This window comes from Microcaecilia unicolor, chromosome 11 (genome assembly GCF_901765095.1).
Source record: "Microcaecilia unicolor chromosome 11, aMicUni1.1, whole genome shotgun sequence".
NCBI lineage: Eukaryota > Metazoa > Chordata > Amphibia > Gymnophiona > Siphonopidae > Microcaecilia > Microcaecilia unicolor.
In genome coordinates this window covers 106,539,322-106,564,434 of record NC_044041.1, presented here as the reverse complement: position 1 = coordinate 106,564,434, position 25,113 = coordinate 106,539,322, and the positions used below count along the sequence as shown (strand labels likewise).

Here is a 25,113-nt window from a genome sequence, read left to right as displayed (position 1 = left end):
AGGGGACAGGGCTGGTGGGACAAGACTGGGATTCACAGGCGTCAGGAGCATATTTAGCTAAAGGGTTTATGAGAAGAATCTGTGAGAACAAATTTGGATAAAGCTGAAGTTGCTTTCTTTGAACATGGATGGCATCCACTCTCCAGAGAAGAGAACTAAGATTCTGACTCATTTACAGAGGAGAGTGATGGATGTGGATCTTATGCAGGAGACACATCTATCAGAGGCCAAACATAGAAAGCTGAGAAGGGATTGGGTGGGGGATGTGGTGTTTTCAGCTTTTAATGGGAGGCAAGAAGGGGTTTTTGACACAGTCAGAAGCTTGTGGTGTGATAGTGAATTACAACGCGCCAGAATGGCTCTTGTTGATTAAGTGTTCAGATTGTGGCGTTAAGTGTTTGGATCTTTGCCGTTAGGCGCACCTGCGCTCTACTGTGCTTTCCATTTACATAAGCTATTTTTCAGACTCTTAATACAGGCCCTATAGCCAAAACACAGCCCGTGTCGAGATGAGTGAAGATTTACCGTAGAAGATATTGAAGAATCTAGTTGTCCTTAGTTGTCTCCACTGTTTGGCTTGCTTTGGACTTGTTGTGGAGGACTTATTTTCTGTGTTGCTTCCAGACAGCAAGAGGTAGCCATCTTAGATGTGCCATTTATAAAAATGTGGTAGATCCTGGAGGGCACTGTGGTGGTGATAGGGGAGTTTTGGGGGAAATAAGATGTTTATATGTAATATTTATGTGCCAAACATTGATGATCCTAGTTTCTTTTTTTGAATAGTGGCAGCAGTGAGCCAGTATGAGGGCTATCAATTGATGGATGGAGGCAATTTTATATGACTATGAATCCTACCATGCAGTGGCATAGATACTGGAGGGGGGGGGGGCTGGGTGAGCACAGGCCCACAGAAGTGCCACCTCATTTCCCCCTCTCCACCAGCAGACTGATAACTCCCCCTCTGTCTGAATTCCTCTCGTTTCTCCCCTATGTACTTCTGAAGCATCGCCGGTGGCAACAGTATTCATATTCACTGCCTGCACTGGTGCCACAGGCTTTCCTCTGCCGCATCCCACCCTCGCTGACAGTACTTCCTGTTTTCCCACTGGTGGGAAGCCTGTGGCATTGGTGCAGGCAGAAAATATGAATCGTTGCTGCCTCAGAAGTATAACAGGGAGGGATAGGGGAGTTCAGAGAGAGGGAGAGTTGCTGGTCTCTGGTCGAGACAGATGCAGACATTTTGGGACTAGGGGCAGAGGGGGTGGGAGGAAAGAGATGTTGGATGCAAAGGGGAAGGTAAAATAAAAAAAACCCTAGGGAAAAAGCAGGGGAGATTTTGAGCTACAGGGTGGGGGTGGCCCAATGACCCACTCAAGTTAGCTCTTGGTCTACCCAAAATAGCAGTTCTAGCTACACCACTGCTATCATGGACTGTAAACCACTGAAATTTGGTCTGGGTAATCACCAGGAGAAAGGGGTAAATTTCTTATTATCTCCAAAACCCGTGCCTACACTACCACAAGCCATTTTTCAGTGCACCTTTGTAAAAGGACCCCTTAGTGTCAAACTCCAGTTTCAATCTTATTTACGTAAGGCATGGCAAAAATTTACTGCACAGAATGTTAGGGAAGGAGAGGACAAGGGAAGTCATCATAGTGCTATTACTTTGTGGGAAACAGCTAAGATGGTCCTTGTAGGGAACTTGGGGAAGCTTGGACCCCTAATGTTTGTATGTTCAGAGCACCCCTCTGAATAATGAAACAAGGAATACCTGTAAGATTTATTTCATTCCCTCCCCTAACTATTCTATGTGCTGTTTACAATCCTTGCTAACTAGATCAGGCTGCAGGATGGCCTTGTGAAATTGTGCAAGGAAACCTTGCGACCCACACTCCTTCTAACTAGACCGGACCCAAAAACATGTTTACGCATTTAGTGTGATTTGTTGGGCAAGCAATGGGAGAGGGGGAAGTAGACCTTTTACTGAGACATATCTTTGTGTGGGGTGGGAGATGGCTATACAAGATCTTGGGGAGAGGGTGCACCACAAGAATGGAAAAAACCTGTTTTTTTCTGTATTTTTGCTGACCAGGAGTGGAGGAGTGGCCTAGTGGTTAGGGTGGTGGACTTTGGTCCTGGGAAACCAAGGAACTGAGTTCAATTCCCACTTCAGGCAATACATTTTATGCTGTTTATCCGAGAAATAAGCAGTGGATTTTCCCCAAGTCCATTTTAATAATGGTCTATGGACTTTTCCTTTAGGAAGCCATCCAAACCTTTTTTAAACCCTGCTAAGCTAACTGCTTTTATCTCATTCTCAGGCAACGAATTCCAGAGTCTAATTACATGTTGAGTGAAGAAAAGTTTTCTCCGATTCGTTTTAAATTTACTTTTTAGCTTCATTGCATGCCCCCTAGTCCTAGTATTTTTGGAAACAGTAAACAAGCAATTCATGTCTACTCATTCCACGCCACTCATTACTTTATAGACCTCTATCATATCTCCCCACAGACGTCTCATCTCCAAGTTGAAGAACCCAAGCCGCTTTGGACTTTTGTCATAGGGAAGTCGTACCATTCCCTTTATCATTCCATCACCCTTCTCTGTACCTTTACTAATTCCACTATATCTTTTTTAAGATGCGGTAACCAGAATTGAACACAATATTCGAGGTGTGGTCACACCATGGAGCAATATAAAGGCATTATAATGTCCTCATTTTTGTTTTCCATTCCTTTCCTAATAATACCTAACATTCTATTTGCTTTCTTAGCCACCACCGCACACTGATCAGAGGGTTTCAACGTATCATCAATGACGACACCTACATCCCTTTCCCAGTCGGTGATTCCTAATGTGGAACCTTGCATTATGTAGCTATAATTTGGGTTTCTCTTTCCCACATGCATCACTTTGCACTTGCTCACATTAAACGTCATCTGCCATCTGCCAGTCTTGTAAGGTCCTCTTGTAATTTTTCACAATCCCCTTGTGATTTAACAACTTTGAATAACTTTGTGTCATCAGCAAATTTAAATACCTCACTAGTTACTCCCATCTCTGGATCATTTATAAATATGTTAAAAAGCAGCAGTCCCAGAATAGACCCCTGGGGAACCCCACTATCTACCCTTCACCATTGAGAATACTAACCATTTAACCCTACTCTCTGTTTTCTCTCTTGTAACCAGTTTTTAATCCACAATAGGACACTGCCTCCTATCCCATGACTCTCCAATTTCCTCTGGAGTCTTTCATGAGGTACTTTGTCAAACGCCTTTTGAAAATCTAGATATACAATATCGTCTGGCTCACCTTTATCCACGTGTTTGTTCACTCCTTCAAAGAAATGTAATAGATTGGGGAGGCAAGATTTCCGTTCACTAAATTCATGTTGGCTATGTCTCATTAATCCATGTTTTTGAATATGCTCTGCAATTTTGTTCTTTATAATTGTCTCTATCATTTTGCCCGGCACCGACATCAGGCTCACTGATCTATAATTTCCCGGATCTCCTCTGGAACCTTTTTAAAAAAATCGGCGTTACATTGGCCACCCTCCAATCTTCCTTCACCTCACTTTTTAACCATGTCAGCTGCCGTTTGGTCTTCCTTCCTTCTTTTTTAATACACGGAATATATTTGACCCTGTCTTCCCTGTTTTGGTGATATCTTTGAAAGATACCTTGTTTCAAACCATGATGTACGGATTCCACTAAATAGGGAGGCTATCGGAGACACATAAAGGGCTAGCAAGGCCCCATAATACCACCTTGTGACACCCACATAACACAATACCTGGAATACAAAGGGTCAACTCACATTGTCAAAAGCCTTTTCGGCATCCAAACTAATCACCAGCGCGGGTGATTCTCGTATCTTACAGTGTAACATGGCCAATAGCAATTTGGGCACATTGATTACTGACTGGCGACCTTTTACAAAGCCCACCTGTTCTGATCACACCACTACAGGGAGACAATGAGCCAATCTGTACACCAACACCTGGGAAAAAACCTTGCTATTTAAGTTAATCAGAGATAAGGGGCAATAGGAATCAGGAAGATCAGAAGGTTTCCTGGGTTTTGGCAGAAAGGAAAAAGCTCCCACACTCACTACCGTGTTATAATAGTCGTGAAGGGGCCCCACTAACTGTGAGGATAGGAGTTTGTAAAATTCACCTGAATAACCATTAGGCCCAGGGGCTTTACCCAATGAAAGTTCCTTAATAACCCGTTGAATTTCTTTGGCCTGTAAAGGTTTGTTAAGTATCTCACACATTTCTGATGTCAGGGTGAGCATGCCCGAACCTCTAAGTAGTCATCAATTGACTCAGTTGAAACAGCTCCTAACTTTTTTTGCATAAAGGTTAGTAAAGAAGTCAGTCATGTGGTGTACAATATCTGCCCCTCAAAGCCAAAATATGGTGACTACGCCCCATGGCCTTAGTTACCCGCACTAACAAACGACCAGGCTTATTCCCAAATGCATGGAAACAATACTTCCGATATAGCAACATACGAGAGGTACGTTCATACAAAAAAGAGTTCAATGCTGCTTTTTGTTATTTTATGTAATCATTATTTTTGAGCTTGTACTGTTGTTAATTTTATTGTAATCCACCTTTCTGGGGAAAGGCAAAATACAGACTCTTAAATTAAATTAAGACAATTGAGCTGCTACCAGGCTCCTGAGACTCATGGCTGTTACTATCAATAACAAAGATCTGATTACAGTCAAATTACAGGTGGTGGGTGCCAGGAAGGAACCCAGTGCCAATCTTGAATGCTCCTTGAGTTTGCCACAGCCCTGCCATTCACCAGGCAGAGTTCTAGGCACTGCCCATCCCTGCAAGAAAAACAAACAGTACAGCTCAAAACTCAGTCCTGTCAATTCAGATGTTACATAAATGTTTTGCTTTGTTTCCCTACATAAACTGTGCAGCACTCCAAAAGCAGCCCTGAGCCTGGCCTAACATCAGGCACACTGCCAATTGATTGTTTCATGCAGTGTGTCTATGATGTCACCAATGACATCATCACTGGATTCAGTGTGTGCTCCAGAGCCGGCTGCATCCCAGGCAATGGACAAAGAAAAGCAGCTTAAAGAATTTCAGGAGCAGCGACATGACAGTGCTGGCTTTTACTGAAAAGCTGATTGCCCTGTGCGCAAGTCTAAACCTCACTAGGGCACAGGTCACCATGCTGCCTCGTCCCATGCAGAATGTACTCCAGTGTAGCTCATCACACAGAAATCCTCCCTTTGCAAAAGTGTTCTTCAATCAACAAGCAAATGTGTTCTTTGACAACAAACTCACTTTCATACCACAAAGTGATTCAGTCATCTGCGCTTCATTCCTTTCTCTTCACCGTATTTCTTCAGTATGACCTTTCCTTCCAATCTCTCTTATTCACCCTCTCGTCCTGGCCTTGGTTATCTCTCATCGCGACTACTGTAATTCTCTATATGCTGGCATCTCACTGCAGTCCTTCAAGCGCCTACAGCTCATTCAATTCACATCAGTTAAGATGCACTACAATGCAAGCCATTTTGACCATGTTATCCCCCCCTGCTTTAGCTTGAACATTTGCTCCCAGTTACCACTCGCGTTACTTTCAAACTACTCACACTAGTTTACAAATCATGCCCGCCTTCTGCCTCTGCTTACCTTCATAAACTCCTTTTCCCCTACACTCCCCTTCGTTCTGCCAACCACAACCTTCTCCGGCTGCCGTCACCTTTGGAACTCCATCTTACTTCTTCACGCTCCACAGCTTTTTGCTATGTTGGCCCAAAAATGTGGAACGAGCTTCCACTTCACATTAGGAACCTACCAATTCTTTCTGCATTTAAGAAATCACATGTTTACTCAAGTCTTTGCTTCAGATTTTCACTAGGTTGCTGTAGCTTTTTCTTTCTTCTGCTCTCTCATTTTATTGTATTGTAAACTGCTTTGAAGCCTAGAACAGGCCATATGGTGGTATAGCAGGCAGAAATAAATAAATAAACACTTGGGGCCCTGTTTACTTAGGTGCACTAGCGTTTTTAAAATGCTAGCCATGTAGACGCCCATAGGAATAGTAGGGGCATCTACATAGTTAGCGCGCACTAAAAATGCTAGTGCGCCTCTAGCACGGCTTAGTAAACAGGGCCCTCGGTATGCTGATGGCCTTTCATACAATTGTCCTTGACAATGGCAGGTGAAACGTTATGTAATTTAGTTGTGATTTTTGTTGTTATTTTTTTTATTTTTGTATGTATATATTTAATTATGCATGCTATTTGTAAGCTGTCAAGACTTGTGGATTGTGTGGGGCATAAATCTTTCAAATAAAATAAAAATAAAATGAGAGAATAGGGAGGGCCCTGGACAACAGTGCTATGTGAGAATTAAGTACATGTTTTTGTCCAATCACAGCTTACTCCTTTCTCAGTCAAAGGAAGGGAAGGGGGGTGGGGTCCTCAGGTGTCCCAAGAGTTGCATCATGTGGGACATTCCTCAGTCCTCCACTAATTTTATTTTTGGCAAGCTAACGAGTCTGTTTATTTTTCTGCCAGTTAATAATGTGTGGCTGAAACACAGTTTGACATATGGGTGTAGAGCTTTCAAAGATGGGAGACACCTTATTTAACAAACAACAGAAGTGGATGGGCAGTTGCAGCACTGACCAATCTGCAGCTAGAGAGGAGAGGGCAGAGGGATCCTGTGCAGGGAGCCTGTCAGGGAGAGCTGCAGCTGTGTTTACAGATGGCATAAGTACAAGGAAGGAGTCAGGTTCTCACTGCTCATTTTTTATGCTTCTGCATCACAAAGAGTCCTCAGTGGCTTTGCTATTATTAGCTGCCTACGGCCCTGGCACCCATCTCTTCTCTTGGTATCATTCTCAATTTTCCATTTGTTTTGGACAGGAACTGGCTTTTCTATAGCTCTATTCACATCAGTTACGTCCCAAAGAGCTTTGTAAAGCCTTTTCTTCAAACTGCATCCCAAGGCGCTTAACAATGACTCCCCTATAGAAAGCTTGTGCATTTGTAATGTTATATACTTCTGGGGGATTACCGTATGAGATGTACATTTTGGGTACCCCTGTTTTGTTACAGATTAGTGTGATGAGGGTATGTATTAAGGTTTTAAGTGTAGTGAATCCACATCTGGTTCTGAGCCTCAGTTGCCCATCTAGGGCTTTACCCTATGTCCTCTTACCCTGTACAGGGGGACAATGGGAAAGTGACTGTCTGAGGTAAGACTACACAAGCATTATATCAGCACTAGTATTTAACTCTGGTGGTTAACATATAACAGAATTTTATATTGTTGATACGGTTGGTAGCTACATTTTCTTGTTCAGAAGGAACGATGAAGAGTTGAACTTTGGTTGTGATTATCTATACTGGATTCTAATATATTGTTTTTATAGGGGAAATATCCTTGAAACAGCAAAGTCCCTTTGGAAACAACACATCTAAGCTAAGTGCACTATAAGTTTGTCTATGCACAAAGAATGGCTATTTAAAAGTAAAATTTGTGTGGAACTGTTCAATATAATGAAACATCAATTAAAAATAAAATTAAAAAATATAACAAAAAGAAAATTCTAGGAAGATCGGTGATGATAGGAGAGTGCCCCACAACTCTGATGGACTGAGGTCTTCTACACCAAAAAAATTAATATCTAGCACAAGCCTCACTATTAGTTATATAAATGTATATCAGTGGCATTGAAGGGGACACCTTATTTATTTATCTATTAATCTTTAAATACCCTCTCTCAGACAATGTCTGTTCAAAATGATGAACACTAATTACATAAGAACGTAAGAGTAGCCATACTTGGTTAGACCAATGGTCCATCTAGCCCAGTATCCTGTTTCCAACAGTGGCCAAGCCAGGTCATGAGTACCTGGCAGAAACCCAAATTGTGGCAACATTCTATGCTACAAATCCCAGGACAAGCAGTGACTTCCCCATGTTTATCTCAATAGCAGACTATGGACTTTTCCTCCAGCAACTTGTCCAAACCTTTTTTAAACCCCAATACTCTGGGTTAAAAACAGTATAGGATAGAAAGATCAAGACACTGTATCCCAGGATAAAATAAATGGTTGTATGGGTATTTTACTCACCTGCTGGGGATATCCCACCCAGAATTCTCTTTGGTCCCAAAACCAGGGTTTCTGTAAGGAAAGAGAAGTGTATTTAGCTAATTAGATAAAACATTTTGTGTGTGGCTACATTATATGCTTATTTTGATTTTAAAAAAGTGACATGTTAACCATAGCTTCAGAGCACAGTCCAAAATCAGGGTCAGGGCTCACATCTGTGAATCTTTGGACCCATCACTCCTGTAAACAGTGACCAGGAAGATCCATGTCAATGGGGCAGACTGAGCCAGTCCTGGTTTTATTTCCCCATTTATTTTTTATTGTTTTCAATAATAAACTAAATAACAATACAAACCTTAAAGCGTAATATACAATAGCCATTCATAACATATTCGTATGTTCGTGTCTTATCCCTCCCCTCAACCCCTTTCCCTCCCTACCTCCCCATATCCCGACTCAACCTTCCCCTTCACTCTATATATGCAACTAGACAGAGGTGTTCTGAGAAGATGACCATTGTTCATAAAGATCCCAAGTTTTATAGTGTTGCAGCAAACGTCCTGTGCGTAAGGCCGTAAGTTTTGACATCAAGCAAATATAGTCCAACTTACACAAAATTGCTTGTAAATCCGGAAGAGATGGTTGTTTCCAGGCCGCTGCCAGTACCAGCTTGCTTGCCACAAACAACTGAGCAGCAAATTGATGTATAGAGTTCTGAACTCCCACTGGCTTAAAATGCAACAAACAGTGGTCCATTTTCATTGGCTAGTTCACCCCAGTCACCTTGCATAAAAATTTCAATACCCCTGCCCAGTAGCGCTGTGCATGTCTACCGGCCCACCAAATATGAAACATATCTCCTATTGCACCACATTGTCGCCAGCACAGGGCTGACCCCGTTCGGAACATTTTAACTAAACGTTGAGGGGTATAGTACCAGCAATATAGTATTTTATGCCCACTTTCAACCATGGCACTAGATACCGAGACTCTAAGCAGGGATTTAAATGCCAATTTCCACTGTGGAAATGTATATATCACCCCTAAGGCAGTTCCCCATTTAGTCAGATAGTGTTCCACAGGGCTATTGTAAGAAAGCAGAGTCCCATATAGTCTCGAGATGCTTCCCCTTCCCCTCCCTCCCATCAACCCATGTTCCAACCCTGTTTCAGGTAAACAAAGCTCTCCCTGCACCCTTCGTGTGATGAAATCCCGCACTTGATAGTATTGAAAGGCTTGTAAGGGGGAGAGCCCGTGTTCCCTGCATAGCTCCTCGAAAGACACAGTCCTATTCTCCTCCCACATCTGTCCTAGTTCGCAGAGCCCCATGTCCTCCCATGTACGATAAGCAGTGTCCTGCGTTCCCGGCCCAAACTGGGGAGCAAAGCGAAGGAACATATGCCGAAAATATGTACGCCCCGGAAATAACTCCTCTCGTATCTTTCCCCAGATAAGCAAGGGCCACCGAATCAAGGGTGGACTTCCCTTAATTATCTCTCCTAGATCCTGTCTAGACAGCCAGGGAATAGCTCTTAGCGGAAAAGGTCCCATCCATCCCTTCTCCACCCTTGTCCACAATTTCCCTGTGTCTTGAAGCCATGTTGTTATCACTCTGAGGTGCGCTGCCTGAAAACATGACAAAAAAAAGGGACCCCCATCCCTCCCCACTGGTACATTACCTCCTTCCTAACCCGCGGAGGTCTTTTTTTCCAGATAAACGAGAAAACCTTGTTCTTAAGACCCCGTAAAACGCTATCTGGGACTGAAAAAGGTAAAGCCATAAAGAGATATAAAATTCTAGGGAGTATGACCATTTTGACTGCATTAATCCTCCCAACCCAGGATAGTGTCAGTCCCTCCCATCTGTGTAAATCCGTGAAAAGCCGTCGTACTATTTTGGGGAAGTTAAACTGAAAAAGCTCTTCAATACGCCTCGGGATGTTAACACCTAGGCATCGGATATATCTTGGCGCCCAACGAAATGGGGAGGTGGCTTGCAACCGTGTTTTTTGCTCAGCAGATATGTTTATGTCCAATGCCTCAGATTTATCGAGATTAATCTTAAAACCAGAAACCGCCACGTAATTTTGAAGCACCTCAAGAACTCTCGGAAAGGAGGTCCATGGTTCTCTCAACATAAGCAATATATCATCCACAAAGAGGAGAGCCTGTGTTTCCAGACCCCCCAACCGCGGTCCCCGAATCTCGGGGTGCGTTTGGATCTTTACTGCAAGAGGTTCCACAACTATAGGAAAAAGTAAAGGGGACAGCGCACACCCTTGCTGCGTTCCCCTATGTAGTATAAAAGGCTTAGAGAGCTTACCATTCACGCGGATCATGGCCCGAAGTGTCTTATAGATCAATTGTAGCCAATATATAAATCGCCCCGAGAATCCTATCTTGTCTAATACTGCAAATAGAAAGGGCCAACTCAGCCTATCAAATGCCTTTTCTGCATCTAAAGGCAGAATACATAGGGGGGATTGTGTTTCCTGAGTATGATACACCATATGTAGAGCTCTACGTATATTATCGAATGTCTGCCGCCCATGTACAAATCCTGCCTGGTCTTCATGAATCAGAGAGGGGAGGTATCTTTGTAATCGAGTCGCCAGGATCTTAGTGAGAATTTTATAATCTACCCCTAGAAGAGATATGGGCCTGTAGGACCCGCATAGTTGGTAATCTTTACCTGGTTTGGGGATAACTGTTATACTAGCTAAATTCCACGTAGGAGGGAACCCCAGGCTGACCTCCAGGGAGTTAAACACCTTCAACAACAATGGGGCCAGAAGCTTCCCAAAGATCTTATAGAATTTATTGGTGAACACATCGGGTCCCGGGGCCTTTCCAATAGGGAGCCCCTTGATTGTTTGAGTGATCTCCTCCAGCTCAATGGGGTGCGATAAGGCCTGATTAGCACTATAGGCCAATCTGGGGAGTTCAATGTCATCTAAATAACTCCCCATAACTTCTGCCGACGCCTCCTCTCCTGCTGCATACAGCATTTCATAGTAATCCATAAATGCTGACTCTATATATTCAGAATCTGTATGGATCTCTCCTCCCTCCTCTCTCAGACTCACAACCACATTATGAGTTGTGCTTTGCTTAAGCCTATAGGCTAAAAGCCGACTAGCTTTATTGCCAAAATCAAAATGTGATTGACGGACCTTCTGAAGCTTCTCCGAAAGATCTGCCAACTCAAGATCACATATTTGATTACGAAGCCTACGGATCTGGTCTACAACATCAGGGGAAGGCCCAGGTCCGTCCCGGTGAAGTTTAGCCTCCTCCTGCTCCAACTGCCCCCATATACTAACTTCCCTGGATGACTGCGTTTTCCACACGTGTCTTCAACGCTATCAAGTGGCCTCTCATGACCGCCTTGAAACCCTCCCATAAAATAGGCGTGACCTCCCCATTGTCGTTAAAACTGGACATAGTCTTTGATATGCTGTTCCAAGCTAGCCACGTTGGCCGGGTCGTGTAAAAGTGCATCGTCCATACTCCAACTACCCCTCTCCCCCCAAGATCCAGGAAAGACCAATTGCAACAACACTGGGGAGTGATCTCACCACGTACGGGGTAATATCTGGTGGGTTCCAACTAGCCCCAGTATAGATCCCTCCCCCAACCAAAAATCAATCCTGGAAGAGGATTGATGAACCGTGGAGAAGTAGGTGCAGCTGCCAGCGTGCAATAAATTCCTGCAGCCTCACTCTATCCCTCTGGCCATAACGTATACTGCGTGAGGAATTATCCAAATGGGATTGCAACGTGAGATTAAAATCCCCTCCTAGAATTAGGGAGCTTGCTATATTCTTCAAGACCAGCTGATCTAATTCGGAGAAAAGTCCCCCCCTGGTTCAAATTGGGCCCATAGACATTCACTATTGTGTAGACCTGTTCTGATAATGAAAAAATCACTAAAAGATATCTCCCTCCCTTATCCCTGACAACTTTTTGAATATTCCATGGTTTAGCACCACTGAACGCTATCAATACTCCTTTACTTTTAGTATTATCCACATTGGATGCAAAGTACATACTAGGGTATTTCCTATGACGGCACAAATATTCATGTCTGGGCTTTAGATGGGTCTCCTGTACCAGAGCCACATCCGCCCGAAGGCGGAGTATCTCCCGAAACAGAAGCTGTCGTTTTCTTAGGATATTCAACCCTCTCACATTGAGCAACAATAAATTTATGTCAGACATTATTAACTATCCTAAATGAGTGGATAAATATTGATCCAAGGACTCTCCCCTCTCATACCTCTTCCTCCCCCCCTACGCCCCTGTTGAGTCGTTACTCCTTCCCTCTTGCGTGTCTCTTCCCCATTCACCTCTCTCCATTCCCTCTCCCTTCCCTAGTAATCCCCTCCCCCCTCCCTACCTCCCACCAAAGTATTAAGACTGCCCACGTTTACCACCATGGGTAGTTAAAGGAGGAAGTGTGAGCCGAATACCCGCCTTCGTGACTCCTCACCAGGACCCTCAAGCAGTTTAAACTTAGCCCAACTTATTTTCGAACTCTCAATACAATAGTAAAACAGATACACACAAAACAGCAATGTATAGCTCAATGAATCTTCTCCAAGGTCCATCGACCACTCTCTTTGCAATTTAACCAACCAAGTGGCACAAAGATCCTTTGTCAGTAGCCCAATCCACTGGCTCAATTATTCATTAAGGAGAGTCAAGAAGAAAAGAAAAAGGGAAACCTCCTGTGCCAATCTCCATTATAGTCAGGTGACTTTAAAACCGATCGTTGCCGTTGCAGGCGTCTCGGGCCTTTACATACTTGCTCCCACTTCGGGGGTGCCACCATCCCCGAGCCTCGCTTTACAGATCCTGATGGCATAGGGGCCTCCATAGGACCCTCTGCTGGTAGGATCTCCCGAGCCTCCGAAAGCAATTTTATTTGTTGCATCTTTCCTTCCTTATAAAAGACCAGCGCAAAGGGGTTTCGCCATTTGTAACGAATACCCATCTCTTGAAGTCGCCTGGTGACTGGCTTTAACTCCGCTCTGCGCTTTAACGTGGTAGCAGCCAGGTCTTCATAAATTTCCACTCCATATGAGCCCCATTGAAAGTTTGGGATCTGGCGTGCCGCTTTTGCTACTTGCTCTTTCAATTTATAGTCCCGGAAGCACACTATGATGTCTTTAGATAAATTAGCCCGTGGGGACCCAAAGGCTCGATGGGCTCTTTCCAAGTGAACCGATGTTGGCTCCACCATAGTTCCGCTCGCAGCCAACAGGTCACTCACTATCTTTTGCACTGTCCCTTCACAATCCAAATAAGCGAGGGTTTCCGGTAGGCCTCTAAATCGTAAATTGCATCTGCGGCTGCGATTCTCCAAGTCCTCCAACTTATCCAGGACTTGCTGCTGAGCTGAGTTTCAGAAACTTGGCGGTCTATCACTTCTATCGCCTCCGAGTGTGAGTCTAGCCAAGTTTCCGTTTCTTCGATCCTGGACCCAAGCTCCCATATCTCGCTTCTCAGGTCTGCTCCGAGGGTAGCCAGGTCCCCCCACATCGCTTTCAAATCTGACCTTATTTCTTGTAGCCACTGCTTCCAGTCTGGCCACATCGCCTCCTCAGGTCCCCCCAAGCCATCACCCTCCATCTGAGGCTCTGCGAGGGATGCACTTTCTGCTCGCTCCTGCTGACTGTGCGCTGCGGTCGTCATTTTGTTTCCCGTTCATGCCGTCCCTGCACCCGGGAAAGCAAAGCGCGAAAAATCCACCACCTCAGATCACCCTCCGCCCTACCAACTCTTCTCTGTTTCTGTCGTCTGACCACCGGACCCGCCAATCGGGCGTTTTCTCGTGCCGTCCCCGTGGGTCACTCGGAGCTCTATTCCTAGGCGGCCATTCTACCCGATGATGTCACTTCCTCCGTCCAGTCCTGGTTTTATTTCCATCACATGCACGGATTTCCAGTTCAAATTCCTGTAAGAACAACAGGAATGACAAGATCAGAGATGCCACATGGTAAAAGCCAGGTTTGGCTTAGCCTGTCTCTAACGACATGTCATGACATGGTCTCCCGATGTCAACAGAGAACAGAAATGCCCTAGGTGAATGCTGGGGGGAAGGCCAGGACTGGTACCCACAGGGCCTTTTTGAAAAGAAAAAAAAGTTTCTTGAAAAATATACAGATTATTGCAACATTTCTTCTACATAGGCTAATTTTTTGACAGTCCCTGACCCAGTCACCTATTATTTCCTGTCTGTGCTCCAAAGATGTGTGGTTAATCTATCACTGTGTGTGCTAGGCAGAATTCCAGGGAAATGGAGGCAGAAGTGCTAGAACCATTCTGCAAATCTGCAGCTTTCTGTAATCAAGGAGGGAAGATAGTAGAGTTACTGGCCATGGAAAGAAGCCAAGACCTGCAACCAGCCAACCCATCTTAGTTGTGCTTATTCAGAAGATTATGTTTATGCTAACTTCCTGTAAGAAAGGCAGGTGCTTCTTGACAGGCTGTTCGTTTCCACCATGTCCCTTTCCTAATCAGAGAGAGACTAAAGAAGTCTTTGCAACTTTGGGATTCCTGCCTTCTGATCAGCTGCAGTGCTCTGCTGCCCTCTAACCTCTGGTCCCCCTAGAAAGTTATACAATATCAGACCTCAGTGACCCACCCCCAGCAACTAATTAATGAATAACCTTACAGATGGACCACACTCACATTAATCTGAGGCCCTGGGAGCTGACATCTCATTAACTGCTCAAGGCCGACAGCATCTGAGGTTTACTGCACCTATCTGATGTATTTCACAACTCTGGAACAGAATGCACACAGGTAGTTTTTCCTGACAAGCCAAACAGCTGGGTTTATTGGGCCTCAGTCATAATTACAATTCTAAGATTCTTAGATAAAGAGGGCAAATACCTGCAAGAAAACTCCAAGAGAATGGCTGAAGTTCACAACTGTCAACTTAGTTTAAGAGACAATCTCAACCTCTCCTTCTGCTCCCAGAACTGTGATGGAAACCCCCAGCTGAGCTTCACAAGTTCAATCTCTATTGAAAAGAGTCTCTCAACCTCTCCTTCTGCTCCCAGAATCTACTGGGGCTGTGGCTGAAACCCCCAAAGAACAGCTGAGGTTCACAACTTCGATCCTCATTAAAAAGAGTCTCTTAACCTCTCCTGCTCCCAGAATCTACTAGAACCAGGCCAAGACTTCCAGAGAAAAGCTTAGTTCATGATTGGAATCCTAGCTGAAGAGAATCTCTCAACCACTTTTTCTGCTCCCAAAATCTACTGGCACTGGGCTGCCAGAGCATGGGTTATTCAGGCATCAGGCCACACCTGCCTTCTCTCTCTGCAAACGGAATAAGCTGAGTTCTCACACTGTGCACAGACAGAAACAGAGACAGCCCCTCAAAATGCAGCAGTTCTGTATTGCAAGGGCCAGCTATTTAGAGTTATTCTTCCTGTACTGGGCCAGTGCAAAGACATGAACAATGATGCCTGTACACAAAAACACATACAACCCTAACATAATTAACAATTCATCATCCATCATTCATTTATTTATCTATAAATATTTATATGCCATCAATCAAAAATTTCTTAGTGGCTTACAGTAACATAACACCAGTTTTTTTTTTTAGGGGGTTCTTGGGGGTACTGAGTACCGGCACCTTTTCCATTGTCTGCTAAAATTGACCCGTGGTCCCCAAGTTTTAATGAAACAGCTCAACTCTACACACCAATTCTGCCTTGTCATAGATTCTGTGAATGGTTGCAGGGGGCCTGGCTATTGTGGGGTGTGTCCCTCAGTGATCACCCCACCCTTGAAAGATGGCCTGACATTTGAGTATCGGGCACCTTTTTCGCTAGAAAAAATGCACTGTTACACAAAATACAAGACAATACCCCGTAAACAAATAAAATGGAAACAAAATTGAAGACAACATACAGATCTCAAGTGGAAAAAATTAAATCTCTGTCCTACAATTTCCTTCTCAACTTAACCTTTGACCCATTCTACAAAAAGTAGAACTCTGGGAAAGGTGTTGTTTCCTTACAAGAAAATGCGCTCACCCACCACTTGTTTGCTGTCCTTAATTTCTAGGCATTTAAATAAACTAAGGCCACAATCACAAAGCTCAGAAGTGCGAATTTGAGAATCCACTGACATTTACTATCAGTGAACTTCAGTAGAGAAGTTATACCAATTGCAATAACTTGCTGAGCCCCTTGCTGCTATGCCAGCTGGGTGCTGCCCCACAAGTATAAAACAAGCACCAGCTACTGCCAACCCAGGACCTTTTGAGTGGTGGTCATCTTGACGTTTGATGTGGATTATTTTTTTTTGGGGGGGGGGGGGAGGGGTTGGAGATGTGTCAGTTTTTTCCATTCCCACCACGCCACATTCTCTCACAGATACATATTCTCTATTATCCCCCTACCTCTTATTCAGGCACAATCCCAGCACTTTCCCCCTTCCCTTATCTCCTTACTCTCCTGTCTAGCCTCTTCCCTCCCCGACAGTGCAGGAAATAGAAGGGGAGAGGATAGAGGGCAAAGCAGAAGAAAAGAGAACCTCAACTTCCTAATCCAGCCTCTCTACTCCTGCCACTCCCCCCCCCCCCCCCCCACCCCGACAGATTTCAGGGCATATGAGGGTAGGAGGCAGTACCTGTAGTGTTCCCAGGTATGACTACTGCAGCATTGCACACCACATAAATTAAAAAAACTAGCCAGAATGATGTTTAAAAATGCAAGCTGTGTATTACATAAGGGTCTTTCAGAGACCTTCAAGTTCTCATTAACATAGTAACATAGTAAATGATGGCAGATAAAGACCTGAACGGTCCATCCAGTCTGCCCAACAAGATAAACTCATTTTACATGGTATGCAATAATTTATATGTAAACCTATCGCTTACCATGTAAAATGAGTTTATCTTGATGGGCAGACTAGATGAACCGTTCAGGTCTTTATCTGCCGTCATTTACTATGTTATGTAAACCCAAGTTTGATTTGTCCTTGCCATTCTCAGGGCACAGACTGTAGAAGTCTGCCCAGCACTGTTCTTGTACTAAAAGTTCTGATGCTAATGTGAAAGCCCCTGAAAATTTACACTCAAGCCCACCCATATTATATCATACCATACCATATAATACCATCCCTTTAATCTTTTTGCACCGTAATAGCTTGATACCAGAGTGAGAGCAGGAGGGTGCCAGAGACCAGGACAAGCCAAGTTCTAGGCAAGATTGACCCTGTGCTTTGTGTTTGAACAGTCTCATAGGCCTTTACCTACTTCTCCATGTTTCCTCTCTGGTTCGAAAAGCTGCCATGCAATGCAGATGTCAGAAATGCGCTGCCACACCATGTGTCCCACAGATGGTGGCATGTCTCTGAGGCGCTCTCATGATCAAGAGAGCTAGGATGAAGAGCACTCTGTGCACCACGTTATCCTCTGCCATTTCTGTATGAGTCTGGTTAGTGCTGGTGTTTGGGTGTGGGGATGTGAGGGTGTGTCAGAGGGGACAGGGATGTAGCACTGTCAGTACTCACGTCGTACAGGATAGCCAGTCCTCCAGAGAATGCCAAACAATAAAACAGGAATCTCCAACTGCAAGAGAAAACACAAGACATAGCCTTGAGCCAGTGAAAAAAGTTCTGCTCCCTTCGGCACCCTCACATCACAAAAGCTTCTTGAAAATTGCTCTAGAAATCTAAAAAACACTGGCTGTAATTGGAGGAAAACTCCTACCAGGGCATTAATCTAAGAGTCAGAAACTCTGTCTTATTTGTTTCCATCCTCTAAAGGACTGGATCCAGTGAGATTTCCAGCAAGGCTGCCATCTTCCTGCCCTTAACTTCCTGTATCATTATTCTGTCACTTCCTGTGACACTTGGTTGCCTGTGCTGTGATTGCTTCCTGAAAGATACTTTACACTGCAGTTGATTTTTGATTGGTGCCTTTATGCTTAAGAGGTAGTGCTTCCTTTCCTCAGACACTTTCTTCCATTCTAGCAGAAATTCAATGCTAGATGGTAAAAGGCGGCACCAGTGGCATAAGTGGCACCGGGCAACCCCAGTGAGAACCAACAATGATGCCAGCCAGTGGCACAGGGTGCTAAGTGATGACTGCCAAGTCAGATGGTATCTGCACAGAGGCTTCTGGTTAGATTTGGGTCCTTCCTTATGTATTTGAAATCATGAATACTATTGGGACAAAGTACATAAGTATTGCCATACTGGGACAGACCAAAGGTCCATCAAGCAGGGGCGTATCTGCGTGGGGCCTCAGGGGCCTGGGCCCCCGCAGATTTCGCCCTGGACCCCCCTACCGCTGCCAACCCTCCCCCTCCGTTGCTGTCGCCTACCTTCGCTGGCGGGGAACCCCAACCCCCGCCAGCCGAGGTCCGCGTCCTCCTGCCGCTGCCGGCTGCCTGTAAAAGAATTCCGTCAGCTGGCGGGGGACCCCCAACCCCTGCCAGCCAAGCCGAGGTCCTTTCATTTCTTTCAGAACTTCCAGTAAAGCTGGCGCCGAAAGTTTCTTCTGAGTCTGACGTCGCTGCACGTTGTACTTGCAGGACGTCAGACTCAGAAACAGAATGAGCTTCATTCTGTTTCTGAGTCTGACATCCTGCACGTACAACGTGCAGCAACGTCAGACTCAGAAGAAACTTTCGGCGCCAGCTTTAGTGGAAGAAATGAAAGGACCTCGGCTTGGCTAGTGGGGGTTGGGGGTCCCCCGCCAGCTGACGGAATTCTTTTACAGGCAGCCAGCAGCGGCAGGAGGACGCGGACCTCGGCTGGCGGGGGTTGGGGTCCCCCGCCAGCGAAGGTAGGCGACAGCAACGGAGGGGGGGAGATTGGCAATGGCAGCGGCTGGGAGGAGGGGGATCGGCAATGGCGGCGGCGGCGGCGGGGGGGGGCTATAATGTGCCCCCTCACTCTGGCCCTGGCCCCCCCTACCGCCGCAGTTCAGATACGCCCCTGCCATCAAGCCCAGCATCCTGTTTCCAACAGTGGCCAATCCAGGTCACAAATACCTGGCAAGATCCCAAAAAGGTACAAAACATTTTATATCACTTATCCCAGAAATAATGGATTTTCCCCAAGTCCATTTAATAATGGTCTATGGACTTTTCCTTTAGGAAGCCGTTCAAACCTTTTTTTTAACTCCGCTGATTCATTTTAAATTTACTGCATTGTAGCTCCATCGCATGCCCCCTAGTCCTAGTATTTTTGGAAAGCGTAAACAGATGCTTCACATCTACCCGTTCAACTCCACTCATTATTTTATAGACCTCTATCATATCTCCCCTCAGCCGCCTTTTCTCCAAGCTAAAGAGCCCTAGCCGCTTTAGCCTTTCCTCATAGGGAAGTCGTCCCATCCCCTTTATCATTTTCGTCGCCCTTCTCTGTACCTTTTCTAATTCCACTATATCTTTTTTGAGATGCAGCGACCAGAACTGAACACAAACAAGCATTGGTGGGGGGGGGGGGAGATGATTAATCAGGGATGGCCTTGTCTCCCTCCATAGAGTGGGCTCCTCAGGAGCTCCACTTGGCTACAGAAGGTGGAGCAGTAACCATAAGCCAAACAGAGTAACCTGTCTAAGTAGGCCTGCAAAGAAATACCAGGTCATTGGGAACAGACTGAGCTAGTCCTGGTTTTATTCCAATGTAGGCTATGGGCTGGTCTTGCCTTTCCTAAGGAAATGGGAAATATAAGTCCATAGACACTAGGAGGTGGACCCAAGCAAGACTGTCTCAACTCACTCCTTATGGCATGAAGCATGCTGGGGTCCATACTGCAAAGGAACATATGATGCTCCAGCCCATTCCACTCACCTGGCCTCACAGAATTTCTTGGTCATGCTGGGTCGGTCCTGGTTTCTCCGCCGCCGGAACCACCTTTCCACATGTCGAGTGTGGAGGCCACACTGCTGGGATAAGCTGCAGATCTGGCTCTAAAATACAAGCCACAGAAGGGGACTGAGCCTCCTGTACAAGAGGAAGTGATGTATGTTTCTGTCCTTCCTAATGACTTCCTTCAGGTGTGTATCCTGGCTCTGTGATTCCATTTTGGGAGTGGGGGGCTTTCCAGTTCTGCGAGGTATTTGGAGTGTGTGCAGGTTAGCTGTGATGAATCCCTGAAATACAGGACACCCCTCTTGGTAGAAGCTATTATGTCAATATTCAAAATGATTTAACCGGGTAGGAGAGCCTCCTGCTCGGTTAAATCGCTTGTGCCTGCCTATCCACTGATATTCAGCATCACTTAACCAGACAGTGCCGTGAATATCAAAATAAACTGCCACTGCAGTCTGTGGGTGGAGCTGGTACTTAACCAGTTATCAGTAATATTCAGACCGCTAACTGGTTAAGTGGGTGGCTAAAATTAGGACCAGGGGCGTAGCCAGACCTTACAGTGGGAGGGGGCCAGAATCCGAGGTTGGGGGCACATTTTGAGTGCCGCCTCGCTGCCCCCCCACACCTCGCCTCCTCGCCCCCCCCCCCCCCACTGCCTCATCTTGCCTCCTTGCCCCCTCTTGCCTCGCTTTGCCTCCCCCTCGCCAACAAATACCTTTGCTGGCGGAGGTCCCTAACCCCTGCCAGCCGAAGCCTTCTTCAGCGCCGGTCTCCAGCGCAGCCGTGTTCGCTGCCCTGCTCTTCTTTCTTCTTGCTCCTGTGCACGCTGACGCTCCTTCTCAGTTTCATGTGAAGGAACGTCAGTGTGCACCGGCTCACACGAGCTGGTTGTTAAATTTTACTGATTTTTGCGAGCCAGTTGTTGATGGGAGTCAGGCAGTGAGCACACAAACATCTGGTTTTTTTTCTCCTCCTCTCTCCCCCACCCGCCCGTGAGCCTTTTCTCTGCCAGATCCCACCCATGCGTAAGCAGGAAGTTGCATCAGTGGGGCAATACTCGGCAGAGACAAGGCTCTGGGTCGACCAAGCAGCGACGCGTGTTACCGCTACAGCTTCTGGAAGAGTAAGGTTTGAAGAATGTCCAGAGAGGGAATGGAAGCTGAGAGAGGTAGGACTCGCAGAGGAGTGGGAGGGAGATGATACTGGGTTTGAATGAGGACGGAGACAGCATGAAGTAAAAAAAAAAAGTTGAAGCTATTCAGGTTATTCTGTTTCCCCTTCCCACGCAGCTGTCTTCGCCATGAAACCCAAAACAAAGTCAAGCAAACTTATGAGCTGCTGCATCCACGTTGTCATTCTTTATTGTTGGTAGCATTTTAATTTAATCTCACTTATATTTTCAAACATGCCAGCTTGTGCAGCACATGGATATACATAGAGGTAGTAGTAATTTCTTATAAATCATACTCGGTGTATCATTTGGAGGGGCTGGTTATAGGGACACCCTCTTGCATGTGTTATATTTGTGCAGAGATTTTTTTCTCTTGGTAAAGGGCCATTAAAACAGATATCATGTTATAAGAATCAGGAGCTGCATCATTATTGTTGGTAGCATTTTAATTCAATCTCGCTAGCTTTTGCAGCATACAGATGTACACAGAGGTCAGAGGAAGTATAGTAATGGAATAATTTTCATAGAGTAGTAATTTGTTATAAATCATAATCAGTGTGTCATTTAGAGGGGCTGGTTATAGGGACACCCTAGCATGTATTATATTTGTGCAGAGATTTTTTTTCTCCTGGTAAAGGGCCATTAAAACAGATGTCATATTATAAGGATCAGGTGCTCAACATTCAGCGTTTCTATGGGCCAGTCTTAGCAAGTGCGGGGCCCTGTGCAGACCAATTTGATGGGGCCCCACTCCAGCTCCGCCCCCACCCTAGATCCACCCAAGCTCCGCCCCCACCCTAGATCCACCCAAGCTCCGCCCCCACCCTAGCTCCAGGGCTGGCCATCCCCTCCGAGCTCCAGGACCATCCCCCCTCCCTCCCTCCCTCCCTCCGAGCTCCCCCCTCCTTCCCAGCTCCAAGGCCTCCCTGCCAGCTCCAACGCCTCCCTCCCTCCCTGCCAGCTCCAAGGCCTCCCTGCCAGCTCCAAGGCAGGCAGGCCGGCTGGCCTCCCTCCCTCCCTGCCAGCTCCAAGGCTCCCCTCCCAGCTCCAAGGCTTCCCACTTTCCGAGGCCTCCCTCCCTCCAAGGCCTCCCTCTGAATTTTAAAAGTTACCTCGTCAGGTTACAGGCAGCGGCAGGAGTGAAAAGCGTGCGAGCTGCTCGGCGCTTCAGGAGCCTTCCTTTCCCTCTCTCAGCTCTGGTCCCGCCCTCATTTCCTGTTTCCATGAGGGCGGGACCAGAGCTAAGAGAGGGAAAGGAAGGCTCCTGAAGCGCCGAGCAGCTTGCACGCTTTTCACTCCTGCCACTGTCTGTAACCCGACGAGGTAACTTTTAAAATTCAGAGGAAGGAGGACTGGAACTCGGGTGGCCGGGGGCGGGGCGGAGGCGCGCCACGTGGGGCCCCCTTGAGCGCGAGGCCCTATGTGGTCGCCTCGGTCGCTTCGCCCTAAGACCGGCCCTGTTTCTATTTATTTAGTTACTTATTTATGACATTTAACCCTGTTATTGGTGCAGAGATTTTTTTTTTCTCCTGGTAATGGGCTTCTAAAACAGACATCATGTTATGGGAATCAGGTTCTCAACGTTCAGAGTTTCTGTCTATTTATTTACTTATTTATGGCATTTTATCCCATATTAAACATGAATTAGATTAGAACCTGGGAGCATTAAAAAAAAAATTCCCGTAGAGAGTAATACATGACCTCCCCCGCCCCCCCCCCCCGGCTCTCTCCCTGTGTATAGCCAGCTCTGCAATTTGGGAAGGGAGCAGAGGTGGACAGGGGGGGGGGGGGCCAGGGAGAGAGCCTGTTGTTAAAAATTTACCAGCACACCACTGGGTGGGAGGAAGGTTAAAGAGACTGAACGCTTTATTGGGGCTTTTCTCAACAACCTGTAGATCACCTGCATAGGCTACATGATGCAGCAAGATGTTTTTCTCCTCATAAAATGGTAGAAGCATTGGCGCTGTGGAAGCATTGCACCTTCAAAGCCACGGCCTAGGGAGGCTGCTGAGATTGTCCCATTCAGCCCTTTACAGAGGTCAATCTCCAGCCCCCACTGGGGTAAATTCTATAAATGGCGCCTAAAAAAAAATCATTGCCGAAAAAATTTGCTTCAGTGGTATTCTGTAAGTTGCACCTAAAGTTTGGCGCAGTTTACAAAATACACGCTTAAGCGGAGTCACACATAAATTTAGGCATGGCCATTTGCACCAACAAAAATGTGGTGCAAATGCCCGCATGTAAGATTTACGCGCAGAGCACCATTATTCCATAATTACGTGCCTAACTCAAAGTCACACCCCCGTTCCACTCCGAAACATCCATGACCCTCCAATTTCCACGCCCCATTTGTCAGAACACGCATTTATTTTTGGCGCAGATCCTGCACCTAACTTGACGAATGTTGGTCCCAATTAAATCTATTTAGTGCCAATAATGTTTTGTTAAAATACCTATTGTTGGCACTAATTGGCTTGTTATTCAATTAAATTTAATGCGCAAATTGGTAACATGCCTAAATTTGCTCAACAATTTTTGACAACCTTTATAGAATCAGGGGGACTGTGTGCAAAGCCAGGATGTAAGCTGTGTGGGAAAGGAATCTGTAAATAAGATGAGTAATCTTGTACAGTATTGTGTAGGCTCTAATTTGGTTACACAGCTGATTCTTGCCATTCTAACTGTGAATATAAATATTTACAGTAAGGGTGTAAGGACATGGAAATAAGTGTGGAAGGAGCTCACCTCCGTGGGACTCTTGGCGCATGTGGTATAGAAGATCTCCAGGATGTGGTTTGGGGTGGGTTTCGTTGCCGACTTCTCTTTTACGCCCAGCTGTCTGCTCAGTGGTACAGCCACATACCTACATGAGAAGAGATCAGTAATGTACAGTCAGCAACTGGAGAAGACAGTAAATACTGAGAGCCAGAGAGCCTCACAGCTACAAACTATGGCTCGTGTAGGAGGTAGTTGTGACCTCAAAACACCAATGAGGGGTCTGTGTCCTGAAACGACTTAGCAGGTGATGCCAGACAAAGACAAAAAGTCCCATCCAGGCTGCCCAGTTAATCTGTCCACACTGCTAATAAGGATAAGCTTGTAGGAAATTGCTTCTTATCCATGTCAGTTATTACAGTCTTCTCTGGCTCTCTACCATCAGTGTACAGGTTCAATAGTTAATCCAATCTTCTGACTCCCTACCCTGATCTTCCAATCTATGGTGCAATAGTTCTCCCCTTATAGGAACAATTGTCTGGTCTATCTCTGATATCTTAATATTGTTCCAAAAAATAAAATAATTATGTGACCACATAATCAGATGAAACACTCCATTCTATGAGTGAAGCTTGCACTACTGCTGCTCGTGCCATCCCTGTTCTCAGGTTGTGCAGTGTGTGTGTGTGGGAAGCTTGGGCTGGTGCCGCTCTTGCTCTCTCTGTCATCAGGTTGTGCAGTGTATTTGTGAGAAGCCTGCACTCCTGTTGCTTGTGCTGTCTCTGTTTCCAGGTTGTGCAGTGTGTGTGAGGGAAGCTTGTGTTGGAATGTATTGTATTTTGCATGCATTGCCTGTCACCTATTATTTCTCTGTGATTACTCTGTGACCTCTGATGTGAATTACTTAGAGAGGTCACACAGCTATGCAACTTCCTGTGGGGGTCAGACACAGCAGATGCAGCACATGGAGCACATGGAGCTCATGTTCTCTCCTAACCTGAGAGGATCTATGGTGGTGTGAGCATCCATTACCATCTAAGCACATGGAAGGAGCTGATAATACAAATGTATAGTAATATGTATATATAAGCCTGTCTGATTATAATCTAACTACAAACTGTGAGTAAACAGATGTTTTGTTACTTCAACTTTAAAGTGACTCAGCAGTGAATTATTCAGGGGTGTATGAGAGAGAGATGAAGAAAGAAATTAACATTTCTAAAGCTGAAGCTGTGTGTACTAAAATCTGCTAATTATTTACTACAAATAAT

At 45.6% G+C, this 25,113-nt stretch overlaps 1 protein-coding gene across 1 annotated transcript in view; it reads right to left on the bottom strand.

Moving 5' to 3' along the window:
- The window catches only part of CERS4 (ceramide synthase 4), a 124,554-nt gene that overhangs the window by 26,792 nt on the left and 72,649 nt on the right, over positions 1 to 25,113 (bottom strand). Inside the window, exons 3-6 of the mRNA XM_030220049.1 lie at positions 23,873 to 23,990; positions 19,936 to 20,054; positions 17,644 to 17,701; positions 8,125 to 8,175 (exon numbers count right to left, since the gene is read on the bottom strand). Of these exons, the coding sequence (XP_030075909.1) occupies positions 8,125 to 8,175; positions 17,644 to 17,701; positions 19,936 to 20,054; positions 23,873 to 23,990 (346 nt within the window). The remainder of the gene's footprint in view (positions 1 to 8,124; positions 8,176 to 17,643; positions 17,702 to 19,935; positions 20,055 to 23,872; positions 23,991 to 25,113) is intronic.